The sequence below is a fragment of the Entelurus aequoreus genome, linkage group LG09 (assembly GCF_033978785.1).
Source record: "Entelurus aequoreus isolate RoL-2023_Sb linkage group LG09, RoL_Eaeq_v1.1, whole genome shotgun sequence".
Lineage (NCBI taxonomy): Eukaryota > Metazoa > Chordata > Actinopteri > Syngnathiformes > Syngnathidae > Entelurus > Entelurus aequoreus.
Window position 1 is genome coordinate 40,238,585 of NC_084739.1, and position 19,893 is coordinate 40,258,477.

The 19,893-nt window shown below is 40.1% G+C and overlaps 1 protein-coding gene across 1 annotated transcript in view; it reads left to right on the forward strand.

The window, feature by feature from the left end:
- Positions 1 to 17,808, forward strand: part of LOC133656853 (heparan sulfate glucosamine 3-O-sulfotransferase 1-like) — an 88,665-nt gene extending 70,857 nt beyond the window's left edge. Inside the window, exon 2 of the mRNA XM_062057715.1 lies at positions 16,456 to 17,808. Coding sequence (XP_061913699.1) covers positions 16,646 to 17,539 — 894 coding nt within the window. The 5' untranslated portion in view covers positions 16,456 to 16,645 and the 3' untranslated portion in view covers positions 17,540 to 17,808. The remainder of the gene's footprint in view (positions 1 to 16,455) is intronic.
- The last annotated feature ends 2,085 nt before the right edge of the window (positions 17,809 to 19,893 follow it).

Consider the following 19,893-nt stretch of genomic DNA (forward strand, 5'->3'; position numbering starts at 1 on the left):
TTTGAATACAGGAAAATGAAACACTACTTAAAAAAATTATAAAATATTTGGTGTACCACTAGATAGTGGTGCACGTACCACAGTTTTAGAATCACTGTCCTTGATGACTTGTTTAAAAGTAGTATCTGATAATAGCAGAGCAGATACATTAGTTTTTTTTTTTACCTTCAACTTTTCACTAGTCATACTGTTCCACCCTTTCAATATTTGAGGGTGGGGGACACCTGAAAAAAGAATATTCAGGTGTTTTAATAACGTTTAAGGGGATTACTCCTACCTTTGTTTATATTTCATGTATGTCAAGTTGGAAAATGCAGTGATAAAAATGTAAAATTATTTATTTATGTCTGTTTAAATAAAAGCTAAGCTTGCGGGACGGCGTGGCGAAGTTGGTAGAGTGGCCGTGCCAGCAATCGGAGCGTAGCTGGTTACTGGGGTTCAATCCCCACCTTCTACCATCCTAGTCACGTTCGTTGTGTCCTTGGGCAAGACACTTCACCTTTGCTCCTGATGCCTTGCATGGCAGCTCCCTCCATCAGTGTGTGAATGTGTGTGTGAATGGGTGAATGTGGAAATACTGTCAAAGCGCTTTGAGTACCTTGAAGGTAGAAAAGCGCTATACAAGTATAACCCATTTATCATTTTATTTATCATTCTGGAACTGCATTGGGCTACACCAACTTAAAAAGGTAAACACGGTTATGAACAGGATCAAATTATTACAATCTAACATAGTTTTCATTCATGAAACACATTTAAAACAAGAATATGAACTTCAATTGACGAGGAGTTGGAAAGGAAAAATGTTTCAGCCCCCTTTACCCCTCAGGCGAGAGGTGTCCTGACCTTAGTTCATGATTATATTCCACTGCAGATTCATAAGGTTATTAAGGACACAGCAGGACGTTATTTGATTTTTCAGGGAAGAATCCTGAGACGCTAAAAATGTATACATATTTATGCCCCCTAATACAGATGAACCCTCATTATTTTAAAATGTATTTTTGACAATTGCTTCCTTGTCTGGTCCTTGTGTTTTGGCTAGTGACTTTAATTGTACTCTGGATCTACAGATGGACAAAAAACGCTCAGGGATGAACAATTCACATGTAAAAAACAGGAGTGCAATTCAACTATTTATGAAATACTTTAATTTAATGGATGTTTTGAGGGAAAAAAATTGAAAGGATAACAAAATATTTGTATAATTCAAGTACTCATCAATCATATTTACGCATTGATTACTTAATGGTTTCACCAATACTACAATGCAAAGTAAAAAACGTCTCATACAACCTATACTCCTGTTGAATCATACTCCAAACTTTTTAAGATACCATAATTCCGAATTAGTAGGGCTGTCAATTGATGCATTTTTCAATCAGATTAATCACACTCTAAACCTGTGATTAATCACAATGAATCACAGGTTTATTTGCTTCCTTAGAAAAGATTAGCTGAAGAAAATACCACAATATTTGGGTACAAATGCAATTTAGTAGCCAGAATGTCATACAGGAATGTTTTTAAAAGTTTTACTGAACTTTAAGTCAATAATTTGCTCAAAATTTGGTGGAAATAAGTACAGTAAAAATTAAATGCACATTTTGTAAGTCTTTGCAGTTTGCAATAATCTTGCAAACACGGTACAGTTACTAATTGATAATGTAGTAAACACTCATAAACAACTTAACTTAGTAGGGGTGTGGGAAAAAAATCGATTCGAATTCGAATCACGATTCTCACGTTGTGCGATTCAGAATCAATTCTCATTTTTAAAAAATCGATTTTTTAATTTTTTATTATTATTATTATTTTTTTTTATTATTATTATTATTTTTTTTTTTAATAATCAATCCAACAAAACAATACACAGCAATACCATAACAATGCAATTCAATTCCAAAACCAAACCCGACCCAGCAAATGCAATAAACAGAGCAATTGAGAGGAGACACAAACACGAAACAGAACAAACCAAAAGTAGTGAAACAAAAATGAACATTATCAACAACGATATCAATATTAGTTGCAATTTCAACATAGCAGTGATTAAAAATCCCTCATTGACATTATCATTAGACATTTACAAAAAAATTTTAAAAAAGAACAATAGTGTCACAGTGGCTTACACTTGCATCACATCTCATAAGCTTGACAACACACTGTGTCCAATATTTTCACAAAGATAAAATAAGTCATATTTTTGGTTCATTTAATAGTTAAAACAAATTTACATTATTGCAATCAGTTGATAAAACATTGTCCTTTACAATTATAAAAGCTTTTTACAAAAATCTACTACTCTGCTTGCATGTCAGCAGACTGGGGTAGATCCTGATGAAATCCTATGTATTGAATGAATAGAGAATCGTTTTGAATCTGGAACAAATCGTCTTTGAATCGAGAATAGTGTTGAATTGAAAAAAAATCGATTTTGAATCGAATCGTGACCCCAAGAATCGATATTGAATCGAATCGTGGGACACCCAAAGATTCACAGCCCTATAACTTAGTGCACCATTTACTCTTCTTTAATTTAAACGGTTGTTGAAACAAACAAGCGTGTTTACCTTTTTCAGATGACAATGCTGATCTCTTTTTTTTGGTACAATGCGACCCCAGCTTGTTGTGATTACTTAGATGTCCAACGTTCTCCAGGAAGGAAAATAAATTCACATTCAGCCCGTAGATGCAAATTGATGCTCTTGTTTGTGTAGTACAGTTGGTTTATCCTTGTTGTAATTGTACCTCTCCAAGGCATTGTACGACAGATCAGCTGCGGTGATATGAATGACATCTTCTTGCAGGACTTGGTCTTCACAGATGTTAGATGTCCTGCATGCGGTGGTTGTCCGTTTAGCAAAGGCATATGTTTAACTTAACTGTGCTATTTTTGTTGACAACATTGAATCAGCGTAGCATTCTTTTCTACTTCTTGTCGATGTAGCTAGCATTCATTGCTTTCACTTCAAAGTCTCCAAGACACAAAAAAAGTCTCCAAGACACAAAAAGTTTTCCAATAGTACCGGTAAAGTCATTACATTTGTCGCTATAGAAGCTGCTTACAAAAGAAGTCGCGATTGGCAACACTGTGGCGCCATCCTCGAGTACGTGTTTCGCTTTAGGATGGTATTTTAAACTTGATTTGCGTCGAGGATAAAAACGTTTGGAACTGCAATACCAACAATGTATCTTAGTTGTATACAAAGTTCTGTTTTGAAGTGAAATTGGCCGCCTGTCATCGTTTTACAGACTGTGTAACAAATGCGCACGCCTTCCGAGTTAAGCCTCAACCGGTGATTAATCATCATTCATATTTATAACGTGATAATTTATTTTGATTAATCACATACGTTAACACATTAAGTTTGACAGCCCTACAAATTAGTGAGTGACCAAAATGGAGGCTCAAAATCTAATGGATGACTGATTTTGGCTTTGTTACTTTTCTCGATTAAAGGCCTACTGAAACCCACTACTACCGACCACGCAGTCTGATAGTTTATATATCAATGATGAAATCTTAACATTGCAACACATGCCAATACGGCCGGGTTACATTAGTAAAGTGCAATTTTAAATTTCCCGCGAAATATTCTGCTTAAAACGTCTCTGTATGATGACGTTTGCACGTGACGTCACGGATTGTGCGGACATATTGGGACACCATTGTGGCCAGCTATTAAGTCGTCTGTTTTCATCGCAAAATTCCACAGTATTCTGGACATCTGTGTTGGTGAATCTTTTGCAATTTGTTTAATGAACAATGAAGACAGTAAAGAAGAAAGCTGTAGGTGGGATCGGTGTATTAGCGGCTGGCTACAGCAACACAACCAGGAGGACTTTGAGTTGGATAGCAGACGCGCTACCGTCAGTACAGCTTTGGCTTCCAAACATTTGATTGCTTGCCCGTACGTGCGTGCCGCTATGTGCATGTCACGTACATAAATTTGGGGAAATATATGTGCTGTATGAACTTTATGGAGGTGAACGGTACTTTGGGCTGTGGAATTCAGTGTGTTGTGCGGGTGTTTGATTTGTATTGGTGGGTTATATGGACGGGAGGGGGGAAGTGTTTGTTATGCGGATTAATTTGTGGCATATTAAATATAAGCCTGGTTGTGTTGTGGCTAATAGAGTATATATACAGTATGTCTCGTGTTTATTTACTGTTTTAGTCATTCCCAGCTGAATATCAGGTCCCACCCGCCTCTCACAGCATCTTCCCTATCTGAATCGCTTCCACTGCCCTCTAATCCTTCACTCTCACTTTCCTCATCCACAAATCTTTCATCCTCGCTCAAATTAATGGGGTAATCGTCGCTTTCTCGGTGCGAATCGCTCTCGCTGCTGCTGGCCATGATTGTAAACAATGTGCAGATGTGAGGCGCTCCACAACCTGTGACGTCACGCTACTTCCGGTACAGGCAAGGCTTTTTTATCAGCGACCAAAAGTTGCGAACTGTATCGTCGATGTTCTCTACTAAATCCTTTCAGCAAAAATATGGCATTATCGCGAAATGATCAAGTATGACACATAAAATGGACCTGCTATCCCCGTTTAAATAAGAACATTTCATTTCAGTAGGCCTTTAACAAATATAACTGCACTTTAAAACTAATGTAATATAAACTTTGTGATGTACGTACCAGATGGGAGGCATTTAAAGTATGTAGTTGACTGGTAATTAATGTTACTGCCTTTAAATCCAGAGAAACCTAGTAGAAAGCGCAGCAAAAAGTACTTCTATAAAGAACATAATGCAATGAAATGGCTTCAACAAAAGCTATGGCAAGCCTATTAAGACTTAAGCAGACATTTTATGACCAAGGTGAAAAACCTGGTAAAGTACTAGCATGGCGTATCAAACAATTTCAAAGCAAAAGACAAATTACCTCGCTTCAAGATAATGATAAAAATGTTGTGGATCCAATTAAAATAAATGAAAATTTCAAGAAATTGTATGCAAAACTTTTTATCTCAGAAATAGACTCAAGCACACCTAAATTGAATTACTTTTTGACATTTATATTGCCAAGATATCACAAACTGGTGATATCACTGGTGGCTTGGTTGTACAGCGGCTGTGGTGGTTCGATCCCCGGCTTCCGCCATCCAGTCATGTGTCCTTGAGCAAGACACTTCACCCTTGCTCCTGCTGGATCGTGGTTAGGGCCCTGCATGGCAGTTTTCCGCCATCAGTGTGTGAATGGGTGAATGTGGAAATAGTGTCAAAACATTTTTTTATAGTACATTGAAGGTAGAAAAGCGCTATACAAGTATAAGTCATTTAACATTGGCAGAAGTATCTTTTTCACCAAATCTGGGACTTTTTAAAAATGTTATATGCGTCTGAAAAAGACTTGACGAATGTGTTGAAATTTACTAGGTATGTGTAAGATGAAACCCTCTGGAGTAGATCATTCTCAAAAGTTGTGCTTTTTGTGTGTAATCTCCTCTATGTAAAATGGACTATGATTGAGTGGGATTCTGACCCCTTACCATTATTTGTGTTTGGTGTTTATGTGTGTGTTCGGTTTTTTGCTGTTTAAAAAAGAAATATATAGAATGTTGGTTAAAAAAAAGAAAGGCTTTATTCGGCAATGACGTTTTTCATGAAAATCAGCTGATAATGATTGGTGGCTGATCGATCGGAACATCCCTAACTATAGTCGTACAGTCAAACTCAAGAATCGTTGCTACCCTAGACGGTATACTGACTGACAAACAAAATATGATGCTCCATTGTTGTAGTATTGTTAAATGTAACAAATCTGATTTGTGCGTTACTAACCTTTGAAATTGTTCTGTACCGAGTTTTTGTAGGACCATGGAAATTCCACACTAGCCAAAATTGACCTTGGCCAGTTTGTTCTGGCTGCTGCTGCTTGCACATCAGGGGATTAAGATGATGCACCTCCTGAGGGACAAGCATAGGCACAACTAATGGAAAACTGACCACAGCCATCAGTCCGTCCATTCTGGTTCCTACTGCACTGCAACGTCGCCACACACATATCCTCTATCGCACTCTGCAGTATCTAAGTGGCTCGGTCCACCCATTGTCCCACATGTGTTAAGTCAAAATAGACTTTGTTAGACAATTGGCTGTCAGGTGCCAAATAAAGCAATAAGGAACAGAGAGATGTGAAACAATGGCTCCTTCCAGGTGGTGGTGTTCCGTGAGAGAAGTGAGGATGGGGATTGGATGAGACAGGAAGCTCGTCAGGACGCCGAGCTGTTAACATTGGACTTGGCAGCTCTCTGCTGACAGGCAGGAGCGCCTGTCACAGCACATAAGTGCCTTCCTGCGCAACCACAGGTTCTGTGGTTTGGAAGGCCATCCTGCGTTCATGCAGTTAAGGGACTCAGTCCCTCAGTGAAGCCGTGAATTGCAGTGTGAAGCCGATAAATGCATCTCAGCCTTTGTGTGGTTGAAAGATGCCCTCAGATAAGAGAATTGTTGGCATCATGTGAAACAGTATTACATTCTCAAGTGGTGGGATTCATCTGAGGGTATTTGGGTGAATTTGATTCTCATCCTGTCAAGGTGGAGTGCTTATAAGCTAATTGTATATATTAATATCTTCCTCACATGTTTTCACACATGTAACATGATATGACGTCTAGAGGCATAACGATACATATTTTCAGATTTTTCATATTGAAAGTAAAATAGAGGATTTTTTCTTTATGTTTACTAGATAATCAAATACAAAAAGTGTACAAAAGTGTTTCCACAGCAAGGGAGATCCAGACATGAAGGGCACCTCCACAAGCGTGAGAAGTGTGCATTACCACCAAATTGACTTTTCTTTGGCGCTTAAAGGCCTACTGAAACCCACTACTACCGACCACGCAGTCTGATAGTTTATATATCAATGATGAAATCTTAACATTATAACACATGCCAATACGGCCGGGTTAACTTATAAAGTGACATTTTAAATTTGCCGCTAAACTTCCGGTTCGAAACGCCTCTGAGGATGACGTATGCGCGTGACGTAGCCCGACGAACACGGGTATGCCTTCCACATTGAAGCCGATACGAAAACGCTCTGTTTTCATTTCATAATTCCACAGTATTCTGGACATCTGTGTTCGTGAATCTGTTTCAATCATGTTCATTGCATTATGGAGAAGGAAGCCAAGCAAGCAAAGAAGAAAGTTGTCGGTGCGAAATGGACGTATTTTTCGAACGTAGTCAGCCACAACAGTACACAGCCGGCGCTTCTTTGTTTACATTCCCGAAAGATGCAGTCAAGATGGAAGAACTCGGATAACAGAGACTCTAACCAGGAGGACTTTTGATTTGGATACACAGACGCCTGTAGAGAACTGGGACAACACAGACTCTTACCAGGATTACTTTGATTTGGATGACAAAGACGCAGACGTGCTACTGTGAGTATGCAGCTTTGGCTTTTTTTTGCGTATGTACGTAACTTTTTTAAAATATATAAGCTTTATGAACCTTGGGTTAGGTGAACGGTCTTTTGGGCTGAGTGATTGTGTGTGTTGATCATGTGTTTGAATTGTATTGGCGTGTTCTATGGAGCTAGGAGCTAGCAGAGGAGCTAGGAGCTAGCATAACACGTACCGTACCGTAAGTGCGCGTCACGTACGTAACTTTTTAAAAATATATAAGCTTTATGAACCTTGGGTTAGGTGAACGGTCTTTTGGGCTGAGTGATTGTGTGTGTTGATCGGGTGTTTGAATTGTATTGGCGTGTTCTATGGAGCTAGGAGCTAGCAGAGGAGCTAGGAGCTAGCATAACAAACACGCAGGTGTTATTATGCAGGATTAATTTGTGGCATATTAAATATAAGCCTGGTTGTGTTGTGGCTAATAGAGTATATATATGTCTTGTGTTTATTTACTGTTGTAGTCATTCCCAGCTGAATATCAGGTACCGTGAGTATGCAGCCTTGGCTGCTAAACATTCGATAACTTGACCGTATGTGCGCGTCACGTACGTAACTTTTTAAAAATATATAAGCTTTATGAACCTTGGGTTAGGTAAACGGTCTTTTGGGCTGAGTGATTGTGTGTGTTGATCAGGTGTTTGAATTGTATTGGCGTGTTCTATGGAGCTAGGAGCTAGCAGAGGAGCTAGGAGCTAGCATAACAAACACGCAGGTGTTTTTATGCAGGATTAATTTGTGGCATATTAAATATAAGCCTGGTTGTGTTGTGGCTAATAGAGTATATATATGTCTTGTGTTTATTTACTGTTGTAGTCATTCCCAGCTGAATATCAGGTCACCCCCGGCTCTCACAGCATCTTCCCTATCTGAATAGCTTCAACTCCCCACTAGTCCTTCACTTGCACTTTACTCATCCACAAATCTTTCATCCTCGCTCAAATTAATGGGGAAATTGTCGCTTTCTCGGTCCGAATCTCTCTCACTTCATGCGGCCATCATTGTAAACAATAGGGAACTTTGCGTATATGTTCAACTGACTACGTCACGCTACTTCCGGTAGGTGCAAGCCTTTTTTTTATCAGATACCAAAAGTTGCAATCTTTATCGTCGTTGTTCTATACTAAATCCTTTCAGCAAAAATATGGCAATATCGCGAAATGATCAAGTATGACACATAGAATAGATCTGCTATCCCCGTTTAAATAAAAAAAATTCATTTCAGTAGGCCTTTAAGATACATATTTTACATTTCGTATTTGTTGTGAATAAATAATATTCAGACTATTTCATTGAAACGGTATCCTTTCCCGAGGCTGATGATCGCTTGTGGACTAGACGGAAATTCATAAATTAAACCATCAATCACTACGTTTACATGCACTAAATTAGTCTGATTTCTCAAATAGATATTTTTTTTGTATTTACACACCTACGTGTGAAGTCCAAGTGTCCATGCACACTCTCTTATCGGATGTGATTATTGGTCATACGCCATGTGCCTCCCCAAACGAGCCATCTGCGGATCCTTACAAGTTGTTTTAACTAATGTCTGCTGTAATATTGGCACACAGGGGCACCGCTAGGGATTTTGGGCCCCATGAAAAGAATCTTTACAGGGCCCCCTGTATTATAATTTCATCATCATTAGGGGCCTCTCTGGGCCCCCCTCCATCACGGGCCTCTAGAATCCGTCTCCTTTACCCCACCTTTTCGGCGCCCCTGTTGGCACAGATTACAAATATTACATCTCTAATGTCTATATTGATGTTAAATAGCAGACAGCATCAAGAAAAGATCTTGGCATTACGCTACTAGCAAGAATGTATCGGAGTGGATGCAGGTCTGAAGCACAGAAAGACTGGCGGCAGAGTTTTCATTTTTTCTTAGTGGCAATCTTGCAGGATCACTGGACAGCCCTCTGACAAGTCAATTACTGCCCTCATGTGGATTATATGTTAAATGTATGCATCTGATCTAATATGTCAGGCTTTTTAGGAAAAAAACTCTCACAAACCTATATATCACTTATGATATGTTTGCCGTTGTAGTGAATTATTAAAGTTGGTTACCGTATTTCCTTGAATTAGCGCCGGGGCAGTAATTAATTTAAAACCTCTTCTCACTCCGGCGCTTACCAAAGGCATGCGGTAAATTTAAGTATGCACTTATAAATTTGAGTGTGATGTAAGGATACCATTGTGACATCGCTTAATGCCGCCATAAAATTTAAAGCACAATGAATCAATCCGGTGTTGTGCCGGATAATGCACCCCCGCCGTAGAATCCACCCCCTGACGGGAGTGTTATATCAACTAAAGCCCACACTTAAAGTTTCCACGTGCAAGATTGAATCTATTTAAAAAAGTTATTTAATAAGAAGCCAAAAAGAGCAAAAATTACTGAAATATGAAATCCGTGCTGCAGTCGCTGCTGGGCCACAACATTAGGTACACCTGCAGACTGCAGCATCTACTCCAAACTTTCGAGGAGTTCCCTCCTTAGTGTTCTTTTTAGCAAATTCAATAGCTTGGACCTTAAATCCTACCGAATAGCTCTTAATCTTCTTCCCTTTATGCGATTTCAAATTATTGAAATCAGCCTCCTCCATTTTGAAAATGATGACAGGTGAAGTGTCACTCGTGATGTCACGAGTTTGACCCGGCGGTAATTCTAGACATGCGCTAATAAAATTGATATTTTGCGAAACGAGTTTGACCCGGCGGTAATTCTGACCCGGCGGTAATTCCAAGCATGCGCTAATTATTTTGCGAAACGAGTTTGACCCGGCGTAATTCTAGGCAGGCGCATACTATATACCCGGCGGCAATTCAAGGAAATACGGTATTATAGATCAAAAGTCCCACAAAAAACTAACAATTCTGACGTCACGTCTGGCTCATTGACTAGGCGAGGCTCGAAAGTTGGTCAAGCGAGCGTTTGTTGTCAAGGCGTTCTGGATGTCATTTTGCCTTTCCGGAAGAAAAATGCCCTATTCTTGCGTTGTTTTAGGCTGTTGGAACTGTTCAAATCGCGAAAAATATTAAATTTCTTCAGAGTTCCTGGAGAGGAAATGAAGAAGGGCAAAAGAGCGCAAGATTCTACAAAACGACAACAAGACACTCACGAGTATGCAGTAAACACCTCATCAAAGGTTTGTTTGATATATTTTTATAGTTTAGGATTTCCCATATAAGTATTATCTTGATATTATTTGTATTTTATCTTGTTTCAGAGTTCTAAAAACACGTTTTTGCTGCGAGTGTTCCGTAAACCACCAACTCGGCGAGTCTAAATAAAACGAAGCAAATGTGAGCAAAACCTAAACGAGTTGAGCTTTTACCAAAGGCAGCAATCATACGCTAAATGATGCTTTCAGCACATAAACAACGTTGAGAGCTACAGTTATATTTTTATAAGGAAGGGAGAAACCACACTTGTAACGGCGTGTGCAACAACAACAAGGTAAAATGGACAAAGCCAACCCGCTGTGATCACTTCTCCTTCTTCTTTCACAACCAGCCAGGTCATCGGTAGTGTCACCGATTATCTTTATGAGTGGTTAAAGGTGCTGTTTGCAACTTCCTCACAGTAACATTTTTCAAAGCAAAAAAATATAACAAGAACACCACTGGCTAGCTTATGTTACCATTACTGGTTGACCAAAACACATTTGTTTGACTATTGTCTATGTTTTTCACAATTACAAAGTTTGTTAAATAACATTTTAAATTTTTAACTGGCCTGAATAAAATGGTAGGTGTTTAGGGTGGTCACTCACCCGGTCTCTTCAACACATGCATGCGCTGCCTGCGTGTACATCCACAAACAGTCCAAGAAAAGCAATAAACAATTTGCAGTCATGCTGTTGTTATGATAGAATATACATTCAATGACAGCTAACGTTAACCATCCAAATTAAAGTTAAAGTTAAATCCCAACAGTGGGGTGAAATTATTCTGTGCATTTGACCCATCCCCATGTTATAAATAAATGATAAATGGGTTATACTTGTATAGCGCTTTTCTACCTTCAAGGTACTCAAAGCGCTTTGACAGTATTTCCACATTCACCCATTCACACACACATTCACACACTGATGGCGGGAGCTGCCATGCAGGGCGCTAACCAGCAGTCATCAGGAGCAAGGGTGAAGTGTCTTGCCCAAGGACACAACGGACGTGACTAGGATGGTAGAAGGTGGGGATTGAACCCCAGTAACCAGCAACCCTCCGATTGCTGGCACGGCCACTCTACCAACTTCGCCACGCCTCTGGGAGGTCAGGTGAGCAGTGAGCAGCAGCGGTGGCCGCGCTCGGGAATCATTTTGGTGATTTAACGCCCAATTCCAACCCTTGATGCTGAGTGCCAAGCAGGGAGGTAATGCGTCCCATTTTTATAGTCTTTGGTATGACTCGGCCGGGGTTTGCACTCACGACCTTCCAGTCTTAGGGCGGAGACTCTAACCACAGGGCCAATGAGCAGGTTTTTGCTATTAATTGCTATTATTAGCTAACCACACCCAAAGCTAATGCGCGTGCATGTGTTACATATGTACGTAGTTATGTCATATCGTGCGAGAAGCCGTAAGAGGGCGGGATATACTGTTTAAAATACATTGGAAAGCTGGCGGCCTATAGGCATTTGTGTAAATATTGCAAACATTCCCTTTACCATAATGGGTAGACGAAATCACTGAATCAAGGTTATCGAGTGCTACTAGCAGAATGTACCACAAGTAAAATTCAATCATGTAATGCAACTTTAACCGAGCAAAAACAATACATGATTTATCCGGGAGAGTCTTGATACCAATTTCCTTGACCGGGCCACACTCAAAGAAGTTGTAGCCCTCCATGCTTTTCCAAGTTTTCATCTGTTTAGTCGGGTGAAATGACATTTGGAGCACAAGGCAGTTGGACATTTCTGGGAACGTGACTGACGGTTAATCCTTGAGATCACTCAACAAATATAGGGATCGGTTACTCTGCATCATTTGATTTTTTGCTCGTATCTGCTTTAAGCGGTAAGATCTAGGCCCCTTGCGTACTCAGATAGTTGACACACAGTAGCCATGTTGATTTAGGTGACCACTACTTTGCAAACGTGTCAGAAAAAGTAATGTGACTAACACAATTATTGAGACTGTTATTATAAAATAGTTCTGTAAATGTTTTATTTATTTAGTCAGATTAATCACACTGTGCAATTTTGATTAGTCAAGATTAACCACAGGACATTACTTGCTTGTGTTATTTGAATCAACTTTTTAAAAAAACATGTTGACACATATTAAATTACATTTGATGTGAATGTTGTCCGTCTATCTCAGGGGTCGGCAACCTTTACTACTCAAAGAGCCATTTTGGCAAGTTTCACAAATTAAAGAAAGTAATGGGAGCCACAAAAAAAATTTTTAAATTTAAAATGAAAAACACCGCATACAAAGCTTAAATGCTTTGTGCTATGTTAACCAGGGGTCTCCGACATACGCACCGGCACGCACTTTAATGTGGAAATTTGATGTTAGTGCAGCCCGCGAGTTTTGAATGAATGGCGCTTGATAGCCAACCCTCTCATTTTTCCCGGGAGACTCCCGAATATCAGAGCGTGATGACACTGCATTTGGCGCCCTCTACAGTCTGCCCTAACAGTGTACCTGCTCGACCACATGTAGAATGCAATTTCAGCTTGCTCACGTAAGTGACAGCAAGGCGTACTAACTCAGCAGCCACACATCTTACACTGACGGTGCCAATACCCAGAATCCCATGCAGCCCTAACTCTTCCGCTCAACCAACGCACGGAGAGGGGGGGGGGGGGGGGGATTTGGTGGTAGCGGGGGTGTATAATGTAGACCGGAAGAGTTAGGGCTGCATGGGATTCTGGGTAATGGTTGTGTTGTGTTTATGTTGTGTTACGGTGGGATGTTCTCCAGAAATGTGTTTTTCATTCTTTTTTGGTGTGGGTTCACAGTGTGGCGCATATTTGTAACGTAACAATGTTAAAGTTGTTTGATACGGCTACCGTCAGTGTAAGCTGTGTGGCTGATGAGTAAGTATGCTTTGCTGTCTCCTGTGTGTGCAAGTAATAACAACATGCAACATGTGGCTGGACTGGCACGCTGTATGTAAATGCTATAGAGGACAATTACTGCAGTGCAATTAGGGCACGCCCTTTATTTAGTAATTATAGTGTAAATAGGATTATTTTTTCCCTGGGAGTAATCTATGAGAGACACTGAGATCCATAAGTCTCCTGGGAAAATTGGGGGGGCGCGGCATGTATGTAGCTGAGCCGCATTAGAGTGGTCAAGGAGCCGCATGCGGCTCCGGAGCCGCGGGTTGCCGACCCCTGGTCTATCTGTATTGGCCCTGCGATGAGGTGGCGACTTGTCCAGGGCGTACCCCGCCTACCGCCCGAATGCAGCTGGAATAGGCTCCAGTACCCCCCGCATTAAATGTTTTACTTGAATCCACTGCATGTATTTGCTCAAAACTTGATAACAGTTTTGTCTAAAGTCCTGCTGGGCTGTATTTTGGAGCAACATTTTCCATCCCACCAGTCAGAGTCTCTTCTCTTATCTTTGCACTGACGTATACGTTTACCTGATGACTGACCATATAACAACCATCAGGTAACTATCTGCGGTTAAGCTAAAGGAGCATGTATGAATACTTAGTGTGGTTAATCTGTGTTTATACATGATTAATGCGTTCATTTTTGTGATTAATTGTATACGTTTATGTGTTAATTTTGACAGCCGTAATTGAAAGTAAAATCACTGCATTATTTCTTTAATACTGCCTCAAAATATGCATATACGTACAATCATGGACAATTTGTGACCAGATGTATATTTCTATTTCAATAATCGGATAAAATGACCATTTCTGGATTGATGGATAAAATAACCATCCTTATCTTGTTTTGGATGAATTAACAATGCTCTTTTATTTATCATCATTATCACCTATAATGCGATTGACTCACTGTGGTGACCTCTGACAGGCAAAAGTATATATTATATGTTCATATATTTTACAATAAGTTCCACACTTTGGCTGTCTGAACTTAGACATGTTTTGCATAATTATTATTAGAATAACTTGTTATTTTATTGAATTAAGACGTGCGCAAATGAAGCTTGTATATTTATAGCTCTGCTTTCTTCGCAATCATCTATTAAACATGGAACTGCGTAGGTGTGCAGATGTTTCTGGAAATCGGTTCCCATGCAGGCTCTATCTTTGTTTGTGTGAACAACCTCACTGCAGTGTTTCCCAAACCTGCTCGGTATGTTTTGACTCGTACTCTGTCAGCTTGTTTTCTCCACAATGAAACTTAAAAACGTGCCAATTTTGTAGACACCTCCTAAAAATTATAGGGCACCCTTTTAAATGTAATTTCTGTTTGTGCTCTGAAGTGTTTTGACAAGTTTTTTAGGTCAAGGGAAGGTGATGTTTGAGAAGTGCTGACTAATGCAAGAAAGCACATGAGATATTAAAATATACAACCTAAACTCAGATATTCCTGTCTTTTGTTTTACCATGGTTCTCATGCCGTATAATTGATCTAATTTAATGCCTGAAATCCGTCTTCTTCTGTTTACTGGATTCTGTTGCCCTTCTATTGATCTTTCTTGGCAGGAAATCAAAGTCACCTACAAGTGGGAACTTAATGGATTTCCTGCACTAAATTTGTATTTATGTACCTCAGATCACTGATATGAAGCTGTTCCTTTTGGGAGGGCGGGTTTTAGATTGAAGTATGGATTGTGGCCTGGTAAAGAAAGACAAAGCACTATTGGGTCTGCTGGCCTTCAGACACACTTGCAATGTCTTGTGTCCTAATGAGCTGGATGGCTGCACATTTTCCAGCCAGAGAGACTATAGAATCAATAAGAAGTTACTTTTCACACTTAGGATGGAATGCCGAGTGGATGAAGGATGTTGACAGATGAATAGATATATCCTTTTGAGATGATTCACTTGCAGCAGTCATAAATTGCAGGACAGGATTGTGTTTTAGGTGAAAGATGAGGGTGCCATTTCCGTCTAATTTATAGAGTTTGTACAGTCATGAAAATGCATGAATTCATTCTACTCGTTCATGTCATCCGAGGATATGAGCCGTCTTTTCAAAGCCATGTTCCAGGAAAGCCAGATTGCAGCAAAAATGTACCTACCGTGAGAACAAGTGTGTTTATCTCTGTGCTTTTGAACTTGATCTGCACTTTAAAAAACTCTTGCTCTCATCTGTGTTTTTGGGACCTATGCAGATCCCAAATACACGAAAACAGGTACCAATAGGCAAGAAAAGTTTGTTTTGCATAATAAGTCCCCTTTAAAACAAATTAATTCAATTGATGCGTTTTGGTGTCTGCTAGCAATTTCTTTACGTTTGTTTTTTCATTTATAAGAAAACATTTTCTTGTGTCTGGAACATTCCAGCGCACGCTCTCAGTGAAAGCCAGCATCTCTCAGGGCGCACCTCCAGCATGCTAAAAATGTGGGTTCCATTGTAGATGCACTGCAGGACAGCTTCTAAAATGCCCAGAAAGTTGGGACATAATGCTCGTCTGCATGTTTCAAAACAGAGCAAAATGCCATGAATGTGCAGTAAATGTGTTTCTCGATGGTGAAAGCTGTGTTGTACACCCAAAAAACTCATTAAAATAGGGTGGTCTTTACCAGTTATCAATTGTACATGCAGTTTACATTTCAGATGTAAACCTAATTTTACTTAGGATTCAAGGAACTTTGTTGTCATAGCAGCACACATGAGACACATGAGATGGCACAACATTTAGTACCCGAGCTCCCAGATTTAGCCCAATAAGTACCACAAGAACGTATACATGTACATATTGTGTGAGGATAGGTTTTCGATGGTCCCATTTTGGTCATGGAAAATCTTTGATAAAAAAAAAGTCTATGAACCCTGAATACAGACATTGACCCCATAACACGTACCTCAAATCTAAAAGCCGCTATGTTTTTGTCTCTCTTTTTTTAACCCTCCAGATGTGCTGCGGAGAGCCTATAATTTCTTGTCTTCGTGTTAAAATCCGGTGGCAGAGACAACCTACGCCTTCCACTCCTCTTGTTATCAGTGAGCCCAGAGAGAGAGAGATCTAGTTTACAGCTAAATCACAAGCTTCTGTTCTTGGCTCACCCTCCACCATCATTATTCTCCAACATCCTGTCAATCGCCATGGCCTGCTTCCTGGCCTCTGCCTTTTTTCTGGTTCTACACACGTATGCTGGCGTTAGTTTGAACAGCATGGACGTCACCAACAACGAACATGTGACCTCTCAACCTCCGCCGGGCACTAGCAAAAGAGCCCCACACAGCATAATAATCGGGGTGCGCAAGGGAGGCACGAGAGCCCTCCTGGAAATGCTTGACATACACCCGGAGGTTTCTGCTGCTGCAACTGAGGTGCATTTCTTCGACTGGGATGAGAACTACTCTAAAGGTTTAGAGTGGTACCGTGAGTTGATGCCCTACTCGTACCCTGACCAGATCACGGTGGAGAAAACCCCAGGATATTTCACATCAGCTCTTGCACCGGAACGCATATGTGCCATGAACTCATCCATAAAGCTGCTGCTGATTTTACGTGACCCGGCTGAGCGTGTCATCTCCGACTACACCCAGGTCTACTTCAACCGACTGGAGAACCACAAGCCAGTGCAAGCCATCGAAAACCTTCTAGTTCGCAACGGAGCTCTAAATATGCGCTACAAGGCCATTCAGAGGAGCCTATACGACATTCACATGCGGAACTGGTTGCGTCACTTCCCCTTGGAACAGATCCATATCGTCGACGGGGACTTGCTCATTCATAACCCCTTGCCAGAGCTTCAGAAAGTGGAGCACTTCCTCAACCTGCCCCCCAGGATAGTTTCCTCCAACTTTTACTTTAACCAAACCAAAGGCTTTTACTGCATCCGAAGTGACGGTCGAGAGCGATGTCTGCACGAGTCAAAGGGTCGTCCCCACCCTGTTGTCAACAGTACTGTCCTCCAACAACTCCGTTCTTACCTTCAAGAGCATAATAGAACTTTCTTTAGGCTGGTGAAGCGTACGTTCAACTGGCAGTAGGAGTACGGTATGAAAATAGCACCTGAAGTCAAAGTAAGCCCAAAGCACTTTAGACAACTAACATTTAAAGGGTCTTTGAAAAGTTCCTAGCCTTGTCTCCTCCAGTTTCCGAGGACGGATTAACTGCTTTTACAAGATACAGCAGAATAAATGGAATACGATACTTCAACTTTATCATTCTGTTTGTGCCGCAAGCACATAACTGATAAAATGACAGCATAATATGTTTTATGAACTGGTGAACTTCTCTGTCTTGTTTGATATTCTTGTTCTTGGTAATAAATTGTTCTTTTAAATGTTTCTGGCGTGCCAGCGTGGCTCCCTTTCTTTGCAGCTGTCACCTCCCCCATGAGCCTTCTGTTTTAGCATGAGAATGAGGCTTTGATTTGCTGTTGTGGAAAGTAGATATTAATGCAAGGCAATAGTTACCCTGGAGCGCAGGTTTAGTCGTGCAGGAATCACTAATGGTTTTAGACACTGAAGGTAGCCAGTGCCCACAGCTAAATCAGTCAAATCCAAGTCAGCGCGCTTAAATCTCAAAAGCTTATCTTGCATTTTACTGATGCTCAACATTTTACTCAGGTGTTCAAAAAATGTTGAACGGCTGTTCAACATTTTCAAACCTTTGCTTCGTTTTTCCCACATATTCATCACTTTCCAGAAGAAGGCAGATTTCCCTGAAACATCTCTTTTTTATCCCATACACAACATGGGTCATGTTACTTTCATTGATTAGCGTCTAAATATTAGACAAAGCTGCAGCTGCACTGGTAGAAAATATGACCCTAATGCTGATCTCCAAGAATGAGCATGTACAGGTAGTTCTCCCAAAGCCAAAAGTGCATTGATTTTTTACCGAATGGGAACAAATATTTTCATGTACACAACTTTTCATCAGTTGCCTAATCAATTCAGCTTTATTCATCATACTCCGACAAATCTATAGTAATTTTCAAACCATGCAGTATACCTAAATGTACGCCGCACCCACCTAAATTTTGTACATATTTTATGTTGTGCATATATTGGCCGCACATTGGAACATGAAATATTAGCACAGGCGCTTGTGTTCAACAAAAGAGTTATAATTTCCGTTTTTCTTTCGTTTTTTCCGACCTACAATGTGTGTTAAAATTTTGATCCGTCTGTTTGCCATACCTGCTAACAACTACGGTTTTCCCATAATGAGTACGGTTTTCGATAATCCATTCCGGTTTACGGCTGTAGTGGTAAAAACTACGGTTTTCCATTAAAAAATATTAACTTAAAAATCGAAGCTACATAGCAAAGCAACTACATGGGCAGGGGACAACATATACGGGAAACATCAATGATGATTGGTTGGTTTACATATAGGAAAATCCATGATTGGTTGGCTGGTTTACTATGATGAGTAACGATTGGTTACGATTAGGGCAAAACCTTACGGAAAGGCCAATCAGAGGCAAGATAGGACGGGTCATCGAACAAGGAAAGGAAATCACAACAGACACGCACATCCCAAATGACGAAGAGAGAGTCGGAGAAGAGAAGAGGGAATATTCAAGCGGGCGATTTATATATTTAAAAAACTAGTAGAAGGTGGCAGAGGGATTCTCTTCCTTAGATTTTTCTTTTAGTGATGTAGACGACGTCCAGGAAACCCACTATGTGTCTACTTGGCCACATTTGGACAAATGTATGTGTCTGGATAAAACAATGCCCAAAACCAGGGGTCCCCAAACTTTTTGACTCGGGGGCCGCATTGGGTTAAAACATTTTGGCCGGGGGCCGGGCTTGTATATATATATATATATTTATATATATATATATATATATATATATATATATAATATATATATATTATATATATATATACATATCATACATACATATCATACATACATTCATACATACATACATCATACATATATATATGTATAGTATACATATATATATATATATATATATACATATATATTCGATATATATGTATATATATATATATATATATATATATATATATATATATAACATATATCACTATATCTCAATCTATATATCTCACACTACTTCACACACACCTCACACACACAGACACACACACACACACTCACACACCCACACTCACAAAGTCACACACAGACACACACACACACACACACACACACACACACACCTACCACACACACACACACACACACACACACACACACACACACACACACTCACTGCACACACACTCAACTCACACACCACTTCGCCCATACCGCTCGCCCACCTTGTCACCTGATCGATGAGACCAATGCCATTTTACATTATGATTTGCCTGAGCGGCTAGGAGACACCGTGAGTAGCAAGCGGTATCAAACGTG